Source organism: Candoia aspera, chromosome 2 (assembly GCF_035149785.1).
Source record: "Candoia aspera isolate rCanAsp1 chromosome 2, rCanAsp1.hap2, whole genome shotgun sequence".
Taxonomy (NCBI): Eukaryota; Metazoa; Chordata; class Lepidosauria; order Squamata; family Boidae; genus Candoia; species Candoia aspera.
In genome coordinates, this window is record NC_086154.1 from 165,014,876 (window position 1) to 165,032,934 (window position 18,059).

Genomic DNA, 18,059 nt, shown 5'->3' on the forward strand with positions numbered 1-18,059 from the left:
GCCAAATATAAGAGAAGTGTGTTTTCTTCTCATAATAGTCTATAATTTTACTATCACTGCCTATTTTTTCCTTAAAGTTGCAAATAAACTATTCTGAAACAGCTGGCAAGTTAAATTCTTTCAGTAGCTTTTGCAATGCTTGTATCAGGTAGGCTAATATTGTTCTGTTCCCACTGAAGAGGCTAATGGAAAGATGTTAAGGTCACCTCATAATGAATTCATGGTTGAGGTGCGAGTTGAGTCAGGGACTAGGGAATCTGCACCCCTTTCTGAAATGATGATCATTTGCTTGCGCCCAAGTAACTATTGTTGAGAGGAGTGAAGTGTGCTGAAGATGCCTTAATAGAGAATTCCAAGTCCTGGTACCAACTAGTAGCTTATTTAAAGGAGGCCACATTGGTTAAAATTGGGTACATACATGGGAGGAATTGGCAAATTCCCATCAAGAACTAGTTTGTTCTGATACGTGGACTAGAATAGCAGCTTTCATGCTTCCTGAATCTTCTCTTTTCAAAAAAAATATATCAACATGTTTTTAAAACTGCTTATTTTGAGAGAAAATTTGGTTTTAAAAGCCTATTGGAATAATACTTTTGTACATTTTTAAAAAGAAAGAAATTAGCAATTAGGTCCATGGAACAAGGACATGTAGCAGTGATACAGATAAATGTAGACTGATTTGTCCATCCCTAGCAGTAAGTTGTATGTCCATATGCCATTACCTTTTACTTTCCCTAGGGATGTTATGTTCTTCAGTTGAATTCTACTACAATTCAGATAAATGGATCTCCTTTAGCTATTAGCAAGCTGTTCCACCTCTGGTTTTCTCTGGTATTTTGATTCAGAGACTCATCTTTTTTCAACAACAGCTAAATACCCAGCCAACAGCAATCCAGATTTCCCAGTTGGCTGCAGTAGAGCTGAAGATTGGCCATGCTATGCATAGAGAGCTTCCCCATTACCTGTTTCAGCCTGTAATTAAGCCATGCTTAATAGATCAATTTTCAAGCATTTTGATAATGACTCTTCATTAATCTTCACTGTGAGTAAACTGTAACACTCCAGAGAGAGGGTGTGAATGAAAGGTGGGTATCTCCAGATTCTGCCATCCTCCTCCTCCTTTGGCTGCTTACATTCCAACTAATTTCCAATTCTGTTGGGAAATGTACATTCTCAGAGGTTATTTGGTTCAGTTTAATGACAGTAGAGACTGGAGTAAAGGGCATTTGCTTGATGCAGTAGTATAATATTAAAAGATCTGTATCAGTAACACTGGTATAGTGGTAGTGAAATATAAATAAGTAATCACAATAGATGCCATGTATGTGTAGGGTGTATGTGTGCATGTACATACTATTTTCATCTTGGATATGTTGCTGAAGAATATGTTTAAGCTTAAATGTTGAAAAAATTATCTTCCTTCTTTTTTTCTTTTTTCCTTCCTTTCTCAGGGGAGCACATTTTGTCTTTTGCAGTGTGTGCTGGGAATGAAGCAATCGTGCAGTTGCTCATTGAACATGGTGCTAACATTCAAGTGCAGGATTCCCTGGGTATGCCTTCCTCAAAGGGTCTACACATACTGTATATTAAGGGCACGCGTGTGGGAAGAGAAGGTGCTTCTATGCAACTCCTCCTTTGAGTAAGGGAAACTCCCTCCCTTCCTTCCTGCCATTAATATTACGCTGCAGATGTAGGTAGATACTTCTGGGTCAGTTGCATAGCTCAATATTATCTGGTACAGTGCTCCTTGTTGCAGAGGTCACGAAGACCATTTTCTGACCTATAGAGTGATCAAGTTTGTGGTGGGGTTGGGGAGGGGGTTTGGCTTCAGGCTGCATTCCTTTGTCCCAAAAACCCATTCAAGTAACCTTGCTGGGCATGGAAAATCATCATCTCAGTTGGAGTGGGTGGAGGCATGAGACTGTTACATGTGAAGCCTAAAGCAAATGCTGAAAAAAATGTGGATTATCTAACCTAGCTTTAAGAGCCAAGCTACATAATCAGAAGAATCACACTGTTCAGTTTTAAGCAATCATCACTTCAGAATGCATGCAAGGATTATGTACCTGTATTTGAATACACAACGTGTTAAAGGATCCTTTTCTGTATCGTATTTGTTTTTTATGAAGAGAGATGCTGTATGCATTTCGTACACTGAATCCTGTAAAGATGCATCTTCCACTGGTTGCCCAAAATGATACAAACTAGTTACAGCTGGTTTGGTTGACCCTGTTGTTTAAACAACTTGGCCTGGAATCTCTCAATTTAAAAATTAAAAAGTCTGTTCCAAATCATACAGCAGCCAAAACGTTCTTGGCACAAATATTCAATGCATGAAACTCCATTCTTCAGTTTTTAATGTTGGGCTCCTTTTCCTGCAAAGCCCAAAAGAAGGTTGAAGAGTCTGAACAAGGATCAACAATTTACCAATTTCTCCTTAGGATACAGGGATGAACTTTCTTTCTGTTTGCCCCTGACAGGTAATTCAGTCTTCCACATCTTAGCCTTCCAGCCTAATAGGGTATCTGCATGTCACATGTATGATCTCCTCCATTGCTATGACAAGAAAGAGAAGGGGCTGGGTGACCTGGATGCAGTCCTCAACTATGAGGGACTCACCCCATTTAAGCTGGCTGGGGTGGAGGGCAACACCGTGGTAAGTAAAGTCATTTCCTTACTACTTGTCTTTGTAATTTCCGATTCGAAGTATATGCCCCTTTTTCAGGATCCTTTCAAGGTGTTCAAACTAGGCCTACAATAAAATCGTAAGATCCTAAAACAAAATAAAGCTACAAGTGATATATATTCAGTAAACATCCTAATGGCTCAGATTGGTGTCTCTAAGTCCATTGAGGCAATAGGATTGTTCTTATCTTGTCCCTCTTCTGGGTCCACTTTATGAGGAGCCACAGACCTCAAAGCCTCCCTGAATGAAGGTGGAATGAAGATCCCTGAGCTGACCAAGTGGCCTCTTTGACAGCAATCCTGCTATATTTCCTCTGAAAGTCCTCAGCCCAGCTTGTACAATGGAGATGCCAAGTCTCCATTAGACAAGTTATTGGCAAGTCATTACTTGTCATTGCCAGCGCTTCTCCTTCTTGAATGTGTATCTTTAAAATCTTGTAGAGAGGACTATCAATCATCTCCCTCCTTGTAAAACTGGAGGAGGATGTGTTGTGAGCTTGGCAAGGGGCTACACAAAGGAGAAAAACAACATATTGCCATCTCTGGCAAAGCTTGATTAGCCCCTTCATGGCTTTCTTCTGGCAGGCAGTAAAAAGATACTTTCCCCTCATTCTTCAGGCGGGCTGGACTTTAAAGGCTGATTGCCAGGTTCCCCTCTCTTTTGGAGCTGCTTAATCTTGATTTTTAGTACGTCGCTGAGAGAATTGAAATGTAGCTTCTGTGTATTTTAACGAACATTTTTTCCTGAGCATTTTATTTTATGTATTCATTTATTTGGTTGATATAATCCCTTTTCACCAAGACCTCAAGCTGGCATATGTAGAGCTTTCTGCTCCATATTTCCCCCACAATAAAAGCCTAGTGAAAAGTCAAACTGAGAGACAGTGGTTGATCCATTGTCCTCTGATGACCTGAGGGTGGACTCAAACCCACGATCTCCTTGGTCCCAACCCAACATAGTACATCAGCCTTTCTCAGCTGCTGCGCCATAAAAGACTAAATGATTTGACTTACCAGGAGAAACCCCAAATACCTGGGCAAAAAAATAGCATCAGAGCAAACATTTATTAGCACAAAAGAACTAAAGGCTAGAGACCCTAACATTAAGTAATTGGCCTGTGACATTACATTAAAATAAAGCCATATGAAAATATACAGTTATGAATATTAGTATAGCATATTTGACATGCACTCTCTGGACAGGAATCTACATTTCAAGGTGGAAATTTATCAATTTTCCAGGCCATCCAACTATGGGCTGTTCACAAAATTAAAAAAAAAAAGCAATGTTATATAAAAAGACAATACTCATTTGAGAGAAAAACATAATTTTCTTCCACATCACTCTCAGTTTGAAGGGATCCATGCCAACACATAACCCAAGGCCTGGGGAACAAACCAAGTTTTTAACAATTACTTGAAGGCGAGAAGGTGGGAGCTGTATGAATCTCTAGGGAATGCTGTTCGAAAGGGCAGGTGCTGTGACATAGAAGGCCCGTTTCCTGGGTCCTGCTAGATAACACCATTTAATTGATGGGACCCAAAACAAGCCAATTCTGTTGGAATGTGCAGAGCAGCAAACTACAGGAGATAGACCGTCCCTCAAATAGCTAGGCTAGTTAAATGCAGGGAGACTTCTATGAATCCAGCTGTGTAAGGCATGTTATTGATGGTTTCATTATATTCTAACTATTTTATTGGTTTGCATTTTGGTAAATCTACCATTACAAAAGAGAAGCATTATGACAGATGTTGTGCAAACGCCCCTTCAACAGCAAGCAATGGCACAAGGGTCCAGGTTGACTGAAACTTTTGTTTTCCCCAAACCAGATGTTCCAACACCTAATGCAAAGAAGAAAACACGTGCTATGGACTTTTGGACCTTTGACATCCAACTTGTATGACCTTACGGAAATTGATTCATGGGGTGATGATCAGTCTCTCCTGGAGCTTATTGTCACCACAAAAAAGAGAGAGGTATTTTGTTGGGAGGCGACAATGCTGAATGTTTCTTCTCTTATTCTTAATAGTAATTTTATTAAGCATTACAATTAAAAAGATAAAAACTAATACAAACTAAAAAAATAAAAGAATAAAAAGAAAGAATAGAAAGTGCAGAAAAGAAAAAAATAAGTATATAGTAAAGGAAAAGATTTGTATAAAGAAATGACATCCGTCTTCATCACAACAAGTATAAACAATTTTAGTAACTTATCACCTTCTCCTAAAATACAACAAATGATCTCTTCTTCCCATATCTCATATCTATAAACAAATCCTTAAAGCCTCATTGTTCAGTCCTGGTCAGCAAAAGTCCATGAAGGGTTACCAGAGATAACATATCTATTTTAACCTTGATCAAATAAACCAACTTTATATTCCTTCCTTTTAACTATCTTGATCTTTAATCCCTTCAAATAATGACCTAGAACTTGATTTCGTTTCTTTTTTTTCTTTCTTTTTTTGTCCTTTCTCACAAAAACCTTCAAAACTTTAACAAGTCTCTTTTGTAAATCCAATATAAGAACATTATTCAGGTCACTCTCTTGGTTTGTTATTTTTATATCCTTTTAGTTATTAAGACATCAACCAGTTTCATTTGTATATCCAATGTGGCATCTTTTTCCATATCATTCTTGTAGCCTGTCATTTTTTAAATCCACGTTCAAATCGTCTCAGTTTTGTCTGGTAAAACTTGTTCCTTGTTCCTCCTCTCATATTTTAAAGACAGTCTATCTATAATAGCAGACACTCTTAAAATTAACTTCTGAGTCCATTGTTCACAAATATCCTTCAATACATCCAATGTTAAGGTATTTTTCTCCATTCTGTATTAGTAAGTCAAATTTAAGTGTTCTTCTCCTTTAATTTAATTTTATATTTTGTACTTGTATTTGTAATTTTATGTATTTATATTAATTTGTTACCATTTTTATTATTTGTAAGCTGCCCAGAGTCATTGTGCATGAGATGGGCAGCAGAGAAATTTAATAAATAAATAAATAAATTTTAATCATTAGTTCCTTCTGGTTCCCAATCTTCACAGATCCATCCTATCATGCTTTTTTTTAAGAATTCAAAACAGTAGCATTTTCCCATGGGAAGGATTCTTATAATTAATTTCAGAATCTAATTTCAAATACATCTGGATCCTTAATCTGTTTGTAACTTTCCAAAATCAACATTCTAATCACCCTTTTGCTCTTTATTCCAAAAAAAGATTTTTTTAAAGTCCTTAAACTTGTACTTAAAACGTCTTTAGGAAACTCACCTGGTGCTATAAAACATGTTGCTCCAATAGTTCCTAATAGCTGAAAAGCAGTTAAGAAGCAATTTCTAAAAGTGATTAAGAAATGAGGTTCAGTGAACCTTATGTCCATATAGGTTGAAATCCCTCAACTCCCAGCCACTCAACTCACAAGTCATCCACAAAAACCTCAGTTCCTGCAGTCCACTCATGAGGAGCAGCTGTCTGGAGTACAAGTAGGCAATCTCACGATCTCCCCTTTTTCTGGAGAGACTTTGCCCACCAAAATTAGCCATCTGGCCACCGATCTCCACCTTAATGCTGTCCCTGCCCCTACAGGGACATCTAGTTCACCATGAATCTTCACCTAAGTCCTGAATGTTTCTTCTCAAAGTGCTGTTCTAGTGGAGAGTCAGGTTTATTCAATAGAAACCGATCATCTTTTCTGAATGCAGATTCTTTTCTACAACTGATTTTTCAGAGTGTATCCATTAGACAGTGTTGGATGTCTCCAATGTCTGAAACATGTTGGAGATTCTGTGGTAAGCATCTGGAGATTTTCTGATTGATGAGCTCTCATACAAAAAGTTCTCCCAAAAGTGGAAGATTTAAAAAATCAAAGTGTTCTGATCAGATAAAGTAAGAAAGCCATTGTTGTACTGAGTGTTCAAAGAACTTCAGGTACATTCCCTCAATATTATTCAAAGCAACCCTTTAAAGTAGACACAGCAGTGGTCCCTGCACTACCAATGATGTGCATGCATCCCACAGTGGAAGTTGAAAGAGAGAACAGCTTTCCTAAGTCACCCTGTGATCAAAAACCTGCAAAGGGCAAAGATATCTTTATCTAATCTTTACTGAGAGCTAAGGACCCATTTGTGGTACCCTTTGCCACTCTCATGATCATGCTGGTTGCTTATTAGAACATGCAGTGTTTAAAACAATTGAAAGAAATAATGCTACCAACCAGCATGGGAACTGGGTCTTGAATGTGGCATTTTTAGTGTAATTCTGCCCTGCTCAAAGATCTCACACATCTTCAAGCTATGTTCTGCTTTTGCTATTATCTTCATCCTCACCATCCTCACAATCATCATTATCCATTTTCCATTTGTATATAGTGAAGGCTGCTAACCAAGACTGCAGAGCTCCCTCCCCAAGTAATGAGAAGTACTGAATCTTTCAATTCATTCTCCATTCAATTCATTCTCAATCCAACTACAGGTAGTCCTCGACTTATGACCACAGTCGGACTGGAACTTCTGTTGCTAAGCAATGTGGTCATTAAGTGAGCCTGATTTTATGACCTTTTTGTCACAGCTGTTAAGCAAATCATCATGATTGTTAAGTGAATCATGCAGTTGTTAAGTAAATCACACAGTTCCCCATTGATTTTGCTTGTCTGGAGCTGGCTGAGAAGTTTGCAAATGGTGGTCACGTGACCCTGGGACACCGCAACTGTCGTAAATGCATGCCGGTTGCCAAGCACCCGAATTTTGATCATGTGACCACAGGGACACTGCAGCAGTCATAAATACGAGGACCGATTGTAAGTCACTTTTTTCAGCGCCATCATAACTTCAAAAGGTTGTTAAACAAATGGTCGTAAATAGAGGACTACCTGTACCCCCTTCAATTTCAGGGCTGCTTTTCCTGTCTTTGAAAATTATTTGTTTCTAAGAAAAAGGCTACTTTACATCCCTCAGGCCCGAAGGATCCTCGACCTTACTCCGTTGAATGAGCTGGTAAGCCTGAAGTGGAATAAATATGGACGGCCATATTTTTGTATTCTGGCCTTATTCTACGTCCTGTACATGATTTGCTTCACAATGTGTTGTATCTACCGGCCACTGAAAGAGCGGAGCTACAACAGAACAAATGAAAGGGATAACACAATCTATGTTCAGAAACTTTTGCAGGTAGGTTCTTTAACATGAGTCTGTTAAAGATGTAAAAATCACCTATACTTTTCAATTCCAGGAGACCAAGTCCTCCATGCAAACAAAGATACTACAGAACCAGATATAACCAAGGGCCTGAAGAACAATTGGCCTGTGAGACAAAAAGTAGTGACATTGTCCATTTAATGTAGTTGTCTGGGGTAAAAAAATCCTACAATAACAAGATGATGCTCTACACAGCAATTCTGTCCATGTTCATTCAGAAGTCTCTCAATACCCTGTGAAGTTTATTCCCACTGCAGTGTAAGCAGAAGTCTTGAGCCTGGCACCAGCCATAGTAACAGGCAAATTGGTAGTTAGAGGGAAAAGTGTGGACACATTAGTTTAGATCAGTGTTTCTCAACCTTGGCAACTTTAAGACATGTGGAGTTCAACTTCCAGAATTCCCTGGCCAGCATGCTGGCTGGAGAATCCTGGGAGTTGAAGTCCACATATCTTAAAAGTTGCTCAGGTTGAGAAATCCTGGCTTAGATCATGGATTTTCCAGATGAATGACTTGACACGTGACAATTTTGAAGAATGTTGTGGGACTATTTTATCTTCTTACCTGGATTTTTTTGTGTAAGGGAAGTAGTGGTGAGATAATGCAGGATAGTAGAAAGTAGAAGATCTGTTGTCTAGATGTCTTGTAACAGTCTGTGACCAAGGCAGAACACTGGCGTCATAAAACTTCATCCCAAAGCACATCAGATGGATGCACAATAGGTAGTCAAGTCTTCTTGTCTGAATGCAGAATGCAACAACCCCAGTTAGGCTAGAAGACTGTTTAACAGCTTGAAGGGTTTGTAATTTGAAAGGGGAATTATGCTGAGTATACAGTAGATGGGCACACAAAGCTAAGTGGCTTTTGTACAAGAACCAGAATAATGTACAGTTAATGTACTTCAGTCAAGCTAATTGTAATACAAAGATAACAATTCAGAAAACTCCCTGAAAATTGTTCTTTAGCTATTGTGGCTGTTCATGACCCAACCATGAGAAAACACATTTTAGGCAAAATGGAAATATGTGTAGAAATATGGTAGAAGGTTTTCCATTACCGATGTGGCTGCTGTTGTGCTCCTGTGAGGAAGGAGAACAGCACAGCTACTCGAGAGCCTCTTGGCTGTAAACTGTGCTTGTACTAATATGTGTGCAGGATTTATTTTCTGTGCTTATCAAATAATAGGGGATTCTCTATATGAGCCACGTTGTGGATGTACAATAACTGTATGCAGGGCTCCATTTCGTTTAGCACTAAAGTGTGGCAGTAAATGTGGTGGGAGATGTGGGTGTTCATTCATGCTGTTTTCCCCAGATTTCTCCCATAGCAGTCTTCCTAGTCTTAAATAGGACTATAGGCACATTCAGTCAAATGAGTGAATAGTTTCCTTGCAGATCTTCACCTTAAATCCATGGTGATCTTTTCAAATAGCCAGATAAACATAGGATCCCTAAAGTTGAACAGTTTAATATTCTTAATAAACAACTGACTCTCCATAACATACTTGTGTCCTGAATTAATTTCTCATCGGCATATCAAAAGTTTCTTTCCCTTGAATTTGGCCTCTCTTTCTCAAAAATATCACTGTCACCTAATACAGTGATTCCTGTTGTCATCTGTCACAATTTTACTTCTGGAAGGTTTAGTTTCCATTGTCATAACAGGAAACACTAGCATTTAATCTCCTGGGTATGAGGAAGTTGAAGCCTTTTTCTCTTTGAAAAGAGGCAGATCGACACAGCAAGATGAAGTCAAACTTCCTTAAATTATCTGAATGTCAGGCAGTTGGCTCACTTTGCTTGGAACTGGCTCAGTTCTGAAAGATGACTAGCACTGGGATTCCATTTTCAAACCCAGCTGAAAAGCATATTAGCCCAAATTCTTATTAAGTAATCCCTATCTGTTGAATTCATGTTTCTAAGTTTCCTGCTGTTTTTCCTTTTCTTCAAGATTTTACAGACTGATATGGACAGTCCATTAAAGAAATTGCGTAGTTATCATGAACTGTATCTGGGACCATAGGTTGGATTCCACTCTGCCAACCTTGTGCTTATCCACTATTCTTTTGGGAGATGTACAGATTGTGACAGGTCTCCAAGGAAAAGGCAAATTGATGAGTAGTCACTAATATTGTGTCTCTGATTTGATGTGTAGATGTTTTATATTGGAGTACAGTGCTGGATATACAGTATCCTGAACTCACCACTTTTATTGGTCATCACTATCATCTTGATCTAAGTCTAGAAAACAAGAACCTTGGTTCATTGAAATATTACTTCTTGACAATATGATGCTCCTACCAATATGGGCTCACTTTCTTTTTCAGGAGTCTTATATTACTTCTGAAGACAAACGAAGACTTGTTGGTGAGTTGATCACTATTGTCGGAGCCATAGTGATATTGATGCTGGAGGTAAGAGGAATGATTTTCCTTCTCCAAATTTTCTGTGAAAAAAATGCATGGAAAGTAACTGAGCACCAGAATTAAAACTCCATAATAGGATTAGCGGTAATTGTTTTACATAAGTTCTGACTAAATCCTCTTACTTCTGTAGGAAGGCTGCTACAGTATATATGCTAGATCCTAACTCAGTGGTGCAGTGCTAATCTATAGTGTGATAGTGCTTAACTGAGAAATCTCAAGGCTCCGGCCTTTGCAGAAGTCATGGACATTTTGAACCAAGAGTTTTTGCACCAGAGAGTGATTTCTCCAAAATGAAAGAGAAGGTCTCAGCATGTGGTTTCAGTCCAGATAATTCATTTAGATTCTAGTGTTTAAAAAATGTCCTGGAAGATTCAGCTGCCTGCGCACCAGGCCCAATTTAAATCTAGTATGGGTGGAAAAATGAAGCAATTGTTTTTAAGCAGAGCACATCTTTGATCAATGGATTTATTCCAGATTCCAGATATCTTCAGATTTGGAATTACCAAGTACTTTGGGCAAACTATCCTGGGAGGACCTTTCCACGCCATCATGTAAGATTCCTTTCTTTTTTTCCCCCCATTAATTTTATTAAAGATTATATTATACCCCCCAAAAAAACCTAATACAATCTACAGAGTGTAGGAATATATTAAAAAAGAAAAAGAAAAAAATTTAAAAGTGCGGAAAAAAGAAAAAAAAGAGAAAAAGAAAAAAAGAAACTTCCCCCTTCATCCCCTGCAAGTATAATCAACATTAACAACTTGTCACTATCTCTTAAGGTAAAACCAAACCCTTCTTCATCCCGTACCTCACCCCATTCTCCATAAGCCCATCTCTTAAACCTCATCTCACCATATTAACCAGCAAAAGGGCTAGGAGGGCCTTTGTGCAACTTTGTGTTGTGCGCCAGTTAGGACCCCTCCTGGAGCGAGAGGCCCTTAGAACGGTCACTCATGCCCTGGTTGTCTCCCATATAGACTACTGCAATGCGCTCTACATGGGGCTATCCTTGAAGAGTATCCGGAAGCTACAGCTAGTGCAAAATGCAGCCACGCGGGCGATCTTGGGTTTTCCAAGATCAGCACATCACCCCTTTGCTCTGCAAGCTGCATTGGTTGCCAGTATGCTTCCGGGTCCAATTCAAGGTGTTGGTTATCACCTTTAAAGCCCTACATGGCATGGGTCCAGGTTACCTAAGGGACCATCTCCTCCCCATCATATCAACCCATCCCTCCCATTCAGGCAGAGAGGGCATGCTACGGACCCTGTCTGTAAGAGAATTCCATCTGGCGGGGTCCAGGAGGCAGGCCTTCTCTCCAACAGCCCCTGCCCTTTGGAATATCCTTCCCCCAGAAGTGAGATTGGCTCCCTCCCTCCTGGACTTTAGGAAACAACTAAAGACCTGGTTCTGTAATTATGCCTGGGGCAGGAGAGAGAGTACTCATTCCTGGGGATGGTTAGTTTCTTAGAAGGACCCTGCTCTGCCTGCAAATCACAGAGAACTTCCAGCCATCGGGGTTTTTATCACATATTTTATTATGTGTTATAGTATTTTACAGTTTTATATTTTTCTTATTTATATTTTATTGTAAACCACCCAGAGTCCCTTTTGGGAGATGGGCAGTGATAAATTTGATTAATAAATAAAATAAATAAAAGTCCATTAAGGATGTAAGGTCCCTTTCGAGTTGGTTTGCCACTGAATGCTATTGAAAAAAACAATACAAATTCTGTTCTTTGTTGCTGTTTCTACCTCTGCAGCATCCTGTATGCCTGTATGATCCTGCTGACCATGGTGATGCGTCTCACTAACACCAATGGAGAAGTTGTACCCATGTCTCTTGCTCTGGTGCTTGGCTGGTGCAATATCATGTACTTTGCACGAGGATTTCAGATGCTCGGGCCCTTTACCATCATGATACAAAAAGTAAGGGATTCCCCACAAAGGAGGTGATAGACAGACAGACAGATCTTTTTATCTATAACTTTCTGATCTTTGATGAAAAAAATGCTGCCAGGATCACTGCATCAGCATTAACTTCATCTAGCAAGTGAGAAAGACGTGGATATCATCTTGGACTTCTCTATAAGGCCCTCATCTGTAGATTGCTTTAAGGTTTATCCCAGCAATCCCCAGTATAATCAGCTGCCACCATCTATTGAACGATAAAGAAAAATAGGACTCTTCTCTCCATATCTTTGCAGCTGTCCTTCAAATCTAGCATGTGGGGTGAGATGCACTGATTTTTTCATATATTCAAATATTTCTGAATTCCTAACTAGAACAGTTATGTGAAATAGCAATAACAGCTAATTATTATCTAATGTCATCTACAGTCTCTCTTTAAAAAGACTTCCCACTCATAACTAACTTTCCCCTTTAGAGTAAGCTGTCCCTCACTCTGTATTCAGTGTAACATCTGCTGTCAGTCATTCAGTCATTTCTGTTCTGTTACAAAGGAGGACGCCCCCGTGGGCATTTCCATCTTCAAGGAAGTCCTTCTTTTCTTGGTACCTTGACTCTTTGGCAGAATGTTTTTCCTCCTTTTTTGTGGGATGGGGGTAGAAAGGAGATAGCAGAAGTAAAGGGGCTTCTTATACATTCCTTCTGAATATTCTAGGACCCTTTTGGAAGCTTGTGCATGTCTGTGTTGAATACTTAAAGGGCCTGGTTCATTTTCCTGCTGAGTTTAGATTGCCTGGCTGTTTTCCTTCTATCCTGATTGGCAATAAATTCAAGACAGACAAAAGCAAATACTGAGCAGCCAGAGTTCAGTAGAAAAGATCAGTAGAAAACTGTTACAGTAATGAGCACCAGCTTAAATGGCACTGAAAAAGAATTTGATACATACATTGACAAGGTAAGGGAGAGAAAGGCTGTTAAAATCTGCTAACCCTGATGGCTTTGTAAAATCCTAATACAAATAAAAGAGACAAGTGTGTGAGCTGTTTCCATCTTTATATGCTTTCCTGGAGCAACCTGAAACAGGAGCAATCAATAAAGATGAGAATATACCAGAACAGTTCTGCAAACAAGAGAGGCAGAATTGAGGTAGTCAAAACTCAGCAGAGATACTGATTGATTAGTCCTTCTCAGAACTCTTGTTGAAGAGCTAGGGTTTGATTGATGGCTAGCATCAAAATGGTCTAGAACAAAGATTCCATAATTTAAGTGCCACAGTCAAGAAAATCCTGTTTGGTCGCTCCTCCACTGAACCTTCATATTTCAGAGGGATATTCTACGGGGCTTCAGTTTCTGAATGGAATACCTAAACAAGTCCGTGTTGAAGTGGCTGTTTCCAAAATCCTGATTTCCGACTGGAGGCTTAGGGTTAGGGTGACCTTTTCCTGAGACCCTCCAGATGGGTTAGACTTCAGTAGCCACAGTTCCTAACCAGCATGGCCTTTGAATCTAGAAAGGAAAAAAATAAGGTGCCCTTGAAGTTGGAATGGGACAGGAATGATACAATCTAATCCAGAACATCTTTGGCTTGATCTAGAATGCTGTTTTTTTAGTTTAGATTTGTGTGAGAGAAGAGCCGCTTGATCACTGTATGTCTTTCTATGTAGATGATATTTGGAGACCTCCTCCGTTTCTGCTGGCTCATGGTGGTGGTCATCCTTGGCTTTGCATCTGGTAGGTGACATAGTCTAGACCTTTGTAAAATAAGTTATTATTAATAGTTGGTTTTGCCTGTATAAAGATCATGGAAGCAAATGATACCTGGAGCATGGAATCATCTGGGTCAAAGCTTTTTTTCCTGCTGCTTTGATTTTCTGTTACTTTGATATTCCCATTTTGTACTGCATTTGATAAAAAGTTTTAGTGTATGTTTTTACCAATTGTTTTAATCTATTATCTCTCTCGTAATTGTAATGTTCAGTTGTGAGCTGCTTCATGATTTATTTCAACTGGGAGCCGTATAAGTATATTTTAAATAAATAAGTAGAACCAATAGAATCCATAGAACTTAAGGCGGATGGGATTGGTTGTACTTCACTCTGCTACCTTTAAAATGTTTTTAAAAGCATAGCACACCTGTCAATCTACAATTAATTAATTTAATTAATTAATCTACAATAGATTAATTTGTTTTTGGAATGGGATTGTATTTTAGAGTATCACAAAAGCCTGAACACAGAATAAAGTATGATGGGGAAGATAGTAGAATATTAATCTAATTCTGGATGTACAGAATGATGCTGAGCTTGACTTACAAGGAGAAGCCCAGCAATTCTTGCAAGCAGCGAGAGGGGGAATATTGGCAAATTCCCCCTGCTAGGTTATGAGGTATCTTCTGTGGTAGCCATGTCTTGATATTCCTTTTTCCTTTTTTTTCTTTTTTTCTTTTACTAACTAATTAACAGAAGGAAAAGTATACCTATGAATACTTTTGTAACCTTATGTATAATGTAACCTCAAAATTAATAATCATGATAATAATGAAAAAAGAAGGGAGCCCCCCATCTTTTATTGGATTGCAATGGGTTCATCTGATTGGATTCTACAGAATTTTATATTCCTGTGGCTGGAACCAATTCCTTGACATGCTGTGTAAATATTTGCTTCTTGCATTCTCTATCTTCCTTTTCTCTATGTCGTCAGATAATATATGTATACATTACTTAGGTGATAACTTCATGAATCTGATACAGTAAGTTCTGATTAATGGAAGGGAATGCCACAGTAATTGATTAGACCTCAGGCTGCCACAAGATTCATAGTTTTTACTACAACAGACTACCATTGCCTATCTTAATCTGGCCATAATGCTTAGCCTTTCTTGTGTGTCTCATCCTAATGTATCAAATCACAAAACAGAATCTAAAGTGTTTCTGAGGTTCTGCCAAGATCCTCTACCACTGTTACTAATTCAATGCCATAAAGATACATGGCACTTCAGATACAGAACTGCATCTATAATGCTACACATCCCTAAATGTCAGATCATTGCTTCAAGGAGCTTAGAATCTAAATTTTGGCAGGGTAGGAGATATGGCAATAAAAGACCAATATAAGCAACTGCGAACACACATCCCTAGAAGTTTGGAGACAGAACTTCAGCATCAGTTCTTCATACTGTTCTTTTAGCAAGCCTCTAGCTACACCTCACGCTGACCACATGTTACAGCCTAACTATATAAGCCCTCTGCGTGTTAAAAACAAATCATGTCTCTCTTCTTAGCAGCCTTTCCTTCTGTTACTCCTTCCGCCTGTTATTCCCAAGAAATTAGTTACTGTGTAGAGAAATCATAGAATTGTAATAGGTTCAGTCTGGGAAAGATTGTCTGTCTATTTACTATCTATTTACAGTATATCTATCAAACTTATATCATGCAGTCTTGGCAATCCAATCCAATCCAATCCAATCCAAACAATACAATCAGCAACCATAAGCAAGATTAGGTCAAAAGCTTTACAAAAAATGTGTGTTTTATGGAGAAGTCTGGTTAGAAAGGATGTCATGCTGTAAATGGTCTGGGAAGAGTTTCTTTTGCAAAAGGGGTGCATGAGGAGAATAACAATGAAGGCTGATGGAGCAATGCAGCTACACAATGATACTGAGAGCAGACAAAAGTTCATATATGGCAAATGTTCACCAAGGGCACCTCCTCCAATTCGAAACTGAACTCATGTTCTTTTGTTTTCTTTGCCAGCATTTTACATCATCTTCCAAACAGAAGACCCAGATGAGCTGGGCCATTTTTATAGCTATCCCATGGCACTCTACAGCACATTTCAGCTGTTCCTCACCATCATTGATGGCCCCGCCAACTATGAGGTGGACTTGCCTTTCATGTACGGCATCACCTATTCTGCTTTTGCTGTCATTGCTGCCCTTCTTATGCTCAACCTCCTTATTGCCATGATGGGGGATACCCACTGGCGTGTGGCCCATGAGCAGGATGAACTTTGGAGAGCGCAGGTGAGGGGATGAAGCTTTTGCCTGTTAACTGATTGTACATGATGGGGGGGCCTGGGGAGGGGAGCTGAGCGGAGTATTCTCTTTAGGTTAATTCCTTTCTAATGAAAGGTAGCAGAAAAGAAATTCAGCAAAGTGCTTGTGGCCATTTAACAAAATTCTGCACCAGAGGTGAGTTCTTCGCATGATAAAACTGAAACCAAAATATGTGCAGTATCCTTCCTGAATTAGACTCGGAATTACATTGCAATTCTTTTTGACTGTATATTTACCACTGGAAACAAGATTTCAATAAGTATATATAATTGAATTGGGCGGCAGGCAAAAGTAAAACCTGGTTTTTAAAAGATAAATATGTAGTTCTCAAATTTATTCACTCATGCATATATATGCATACTATTATGCATGATGTATAACTGAGGATAAGAATCATATCTACATAAATCCAGAGACTGAGAAGGATCTAAGGGTGCTAGAGTGGTTTTAAAAATTAGTATAGTAGTAATTTGATTGGGGAAAAATTGAGGAGAAAAACCTAGTGCTGCCAACTTTTAAGGGAAGAATTTAAAAAATGCTAAAAAAAGTGAGGAAGTGATAAAGAAAAATGTTTTTGAACCTGCTTGCCCCCATCAGAGTAGGCCATACCTGGACCATTTCCTAATCCTGTAGTTGAGGGGGCAGAGTAAAGAATATGGGTATGCTGCAGTTCATCCAGGTATGTTACATATTGATTGGCACTAAGAGAAACTCCAAAACCTGCTTTAGGGATATTACCCAGGGTTCCATGGGCATGTCAGTGTTTATGTAGGAGTTAAGGACAAAAACATACCCCATAAACATCTGCTGGAGAACGTGAATTAAACAGTGAAAAAGAATGTGGAATCCTTTCCAGATGGAGTTCTTGAAGCATCAGGAGTGGATGAACAATGGTTCCAAATTTTGTTTAATATGGGCATCATATGTTCATATTCCTCCAGAGGATTTACAAAATAGAAATCACATGATTCTTCAGTCTGGGTTGCCTTCATCAACTATCACAAAAGGGGAAGTTAATAGGTTCCAGCCAGGAGAGAAGAGGAGTCATTTGATTTAATAAAACATTTTGACTACCCGGTTTTTCCGAATTGTGTGTTTCAGGTTGTTTCCACTACCATAATGCTAGAGCGCAAACTCCCACAGTGCCTCTGGCCTCGTTTAGGGATCTGTGGAAAGGAATATGGGCTAGGTGACCAGAGATATCTGAGGTAGGTTTTTTAAAAAAAATTTAAATTTATTTATTTTCTATCCCACCTTTATTATTTTTATAAATAACTCAAGGCGGTGAACATACCTATTACTCCTTCCTCCTCCTATTTTCCTCGCAACAACCACCCTGTGAGGGGAGTTTGGCTGAGAGAGAGTGACTGCCCCAAGGTCACCCAGCCGGCTTTCATGCCTCGGGCAGGACTAGAACTCTCCGTCTCCCAGTTTCTCATATATCAGTAGAGTAATTTCTGTATATCTTCTATGATAAAGAGAGGATTGTGTGTGGAATAGTTATTATCTGAACCAAAAAGCATCAGTACCAATTTACTTAATAAGCTCATAACATTAATAAACTTGGCATTTAGGATATTCTTGTGGGTATAGGGAAAGCATAAACAGAGGTCAAATGGATGAGAAGTAGCAGAATTAAGGAGCAAGGCAGATGGTGGAAATGAGCTACAGAAATACTAATCTAAGGCTGGGCCTAGGAAGGAACAGTCTGAATGCCAACATTCTCACCCAGCAGGAGATAAATGCTAACACTTCTCTTAATATGTGGATTTTCTTGTTTGTGTGTCTATGTGTGTAG

General features: G+C 39.0%; 1 protein-coding gene across 1 annotated transcript in view; it reads left to right on the top strand.

Moving 5' to 3' along the window:
* LOC134492502 (transient receptor potential cation channel subfamily V member 6-like) overlaps positions 1-17,473 on the top strand; it is a 69,522-nt gene extending 52,049 nt beyond the window's left edge. Inside the window, exons 5-14 of the mRNA XM_063296674.1 lie at positions 1,452-1,550; positions 2,481-2,656; positions 4,516-4,662; positions 7,639-7,851; positions 10,203-10,289; positions 10,776-10,852; positions 12,063-12,228; positions 13,872-13,938; positions 15,960-16,228; positions 17,363-17,473. Coding sequence (XP_063152744.1) covers positions 1,452-1,550; positions 2,481-2,656; positions 4,516-4,662; positions 7,639-7,851; positions 10,203-10,289; positions 10,776-10,852; positions 12,063-12,228; positions 13,872-13,938; positions 15,960-16,228; positions 17,363-17,473 — 1,412 coding nt within the window. The remainder of the gene's footprint in view (positions 1-1,451; positions 1,551-2,480; positions 2,657-4,515; positions 4,663-7,638; positions 7,852-10,202; positions 10,290-10,775; positions 10,853-12,062; positions 12,229-13,871; positions 13,939-15,959; positions 16,229-17,362) is intronic.
* The last annotated feature ends 586 nt before the right edge of the window (positions 17,474-18,059 follow it).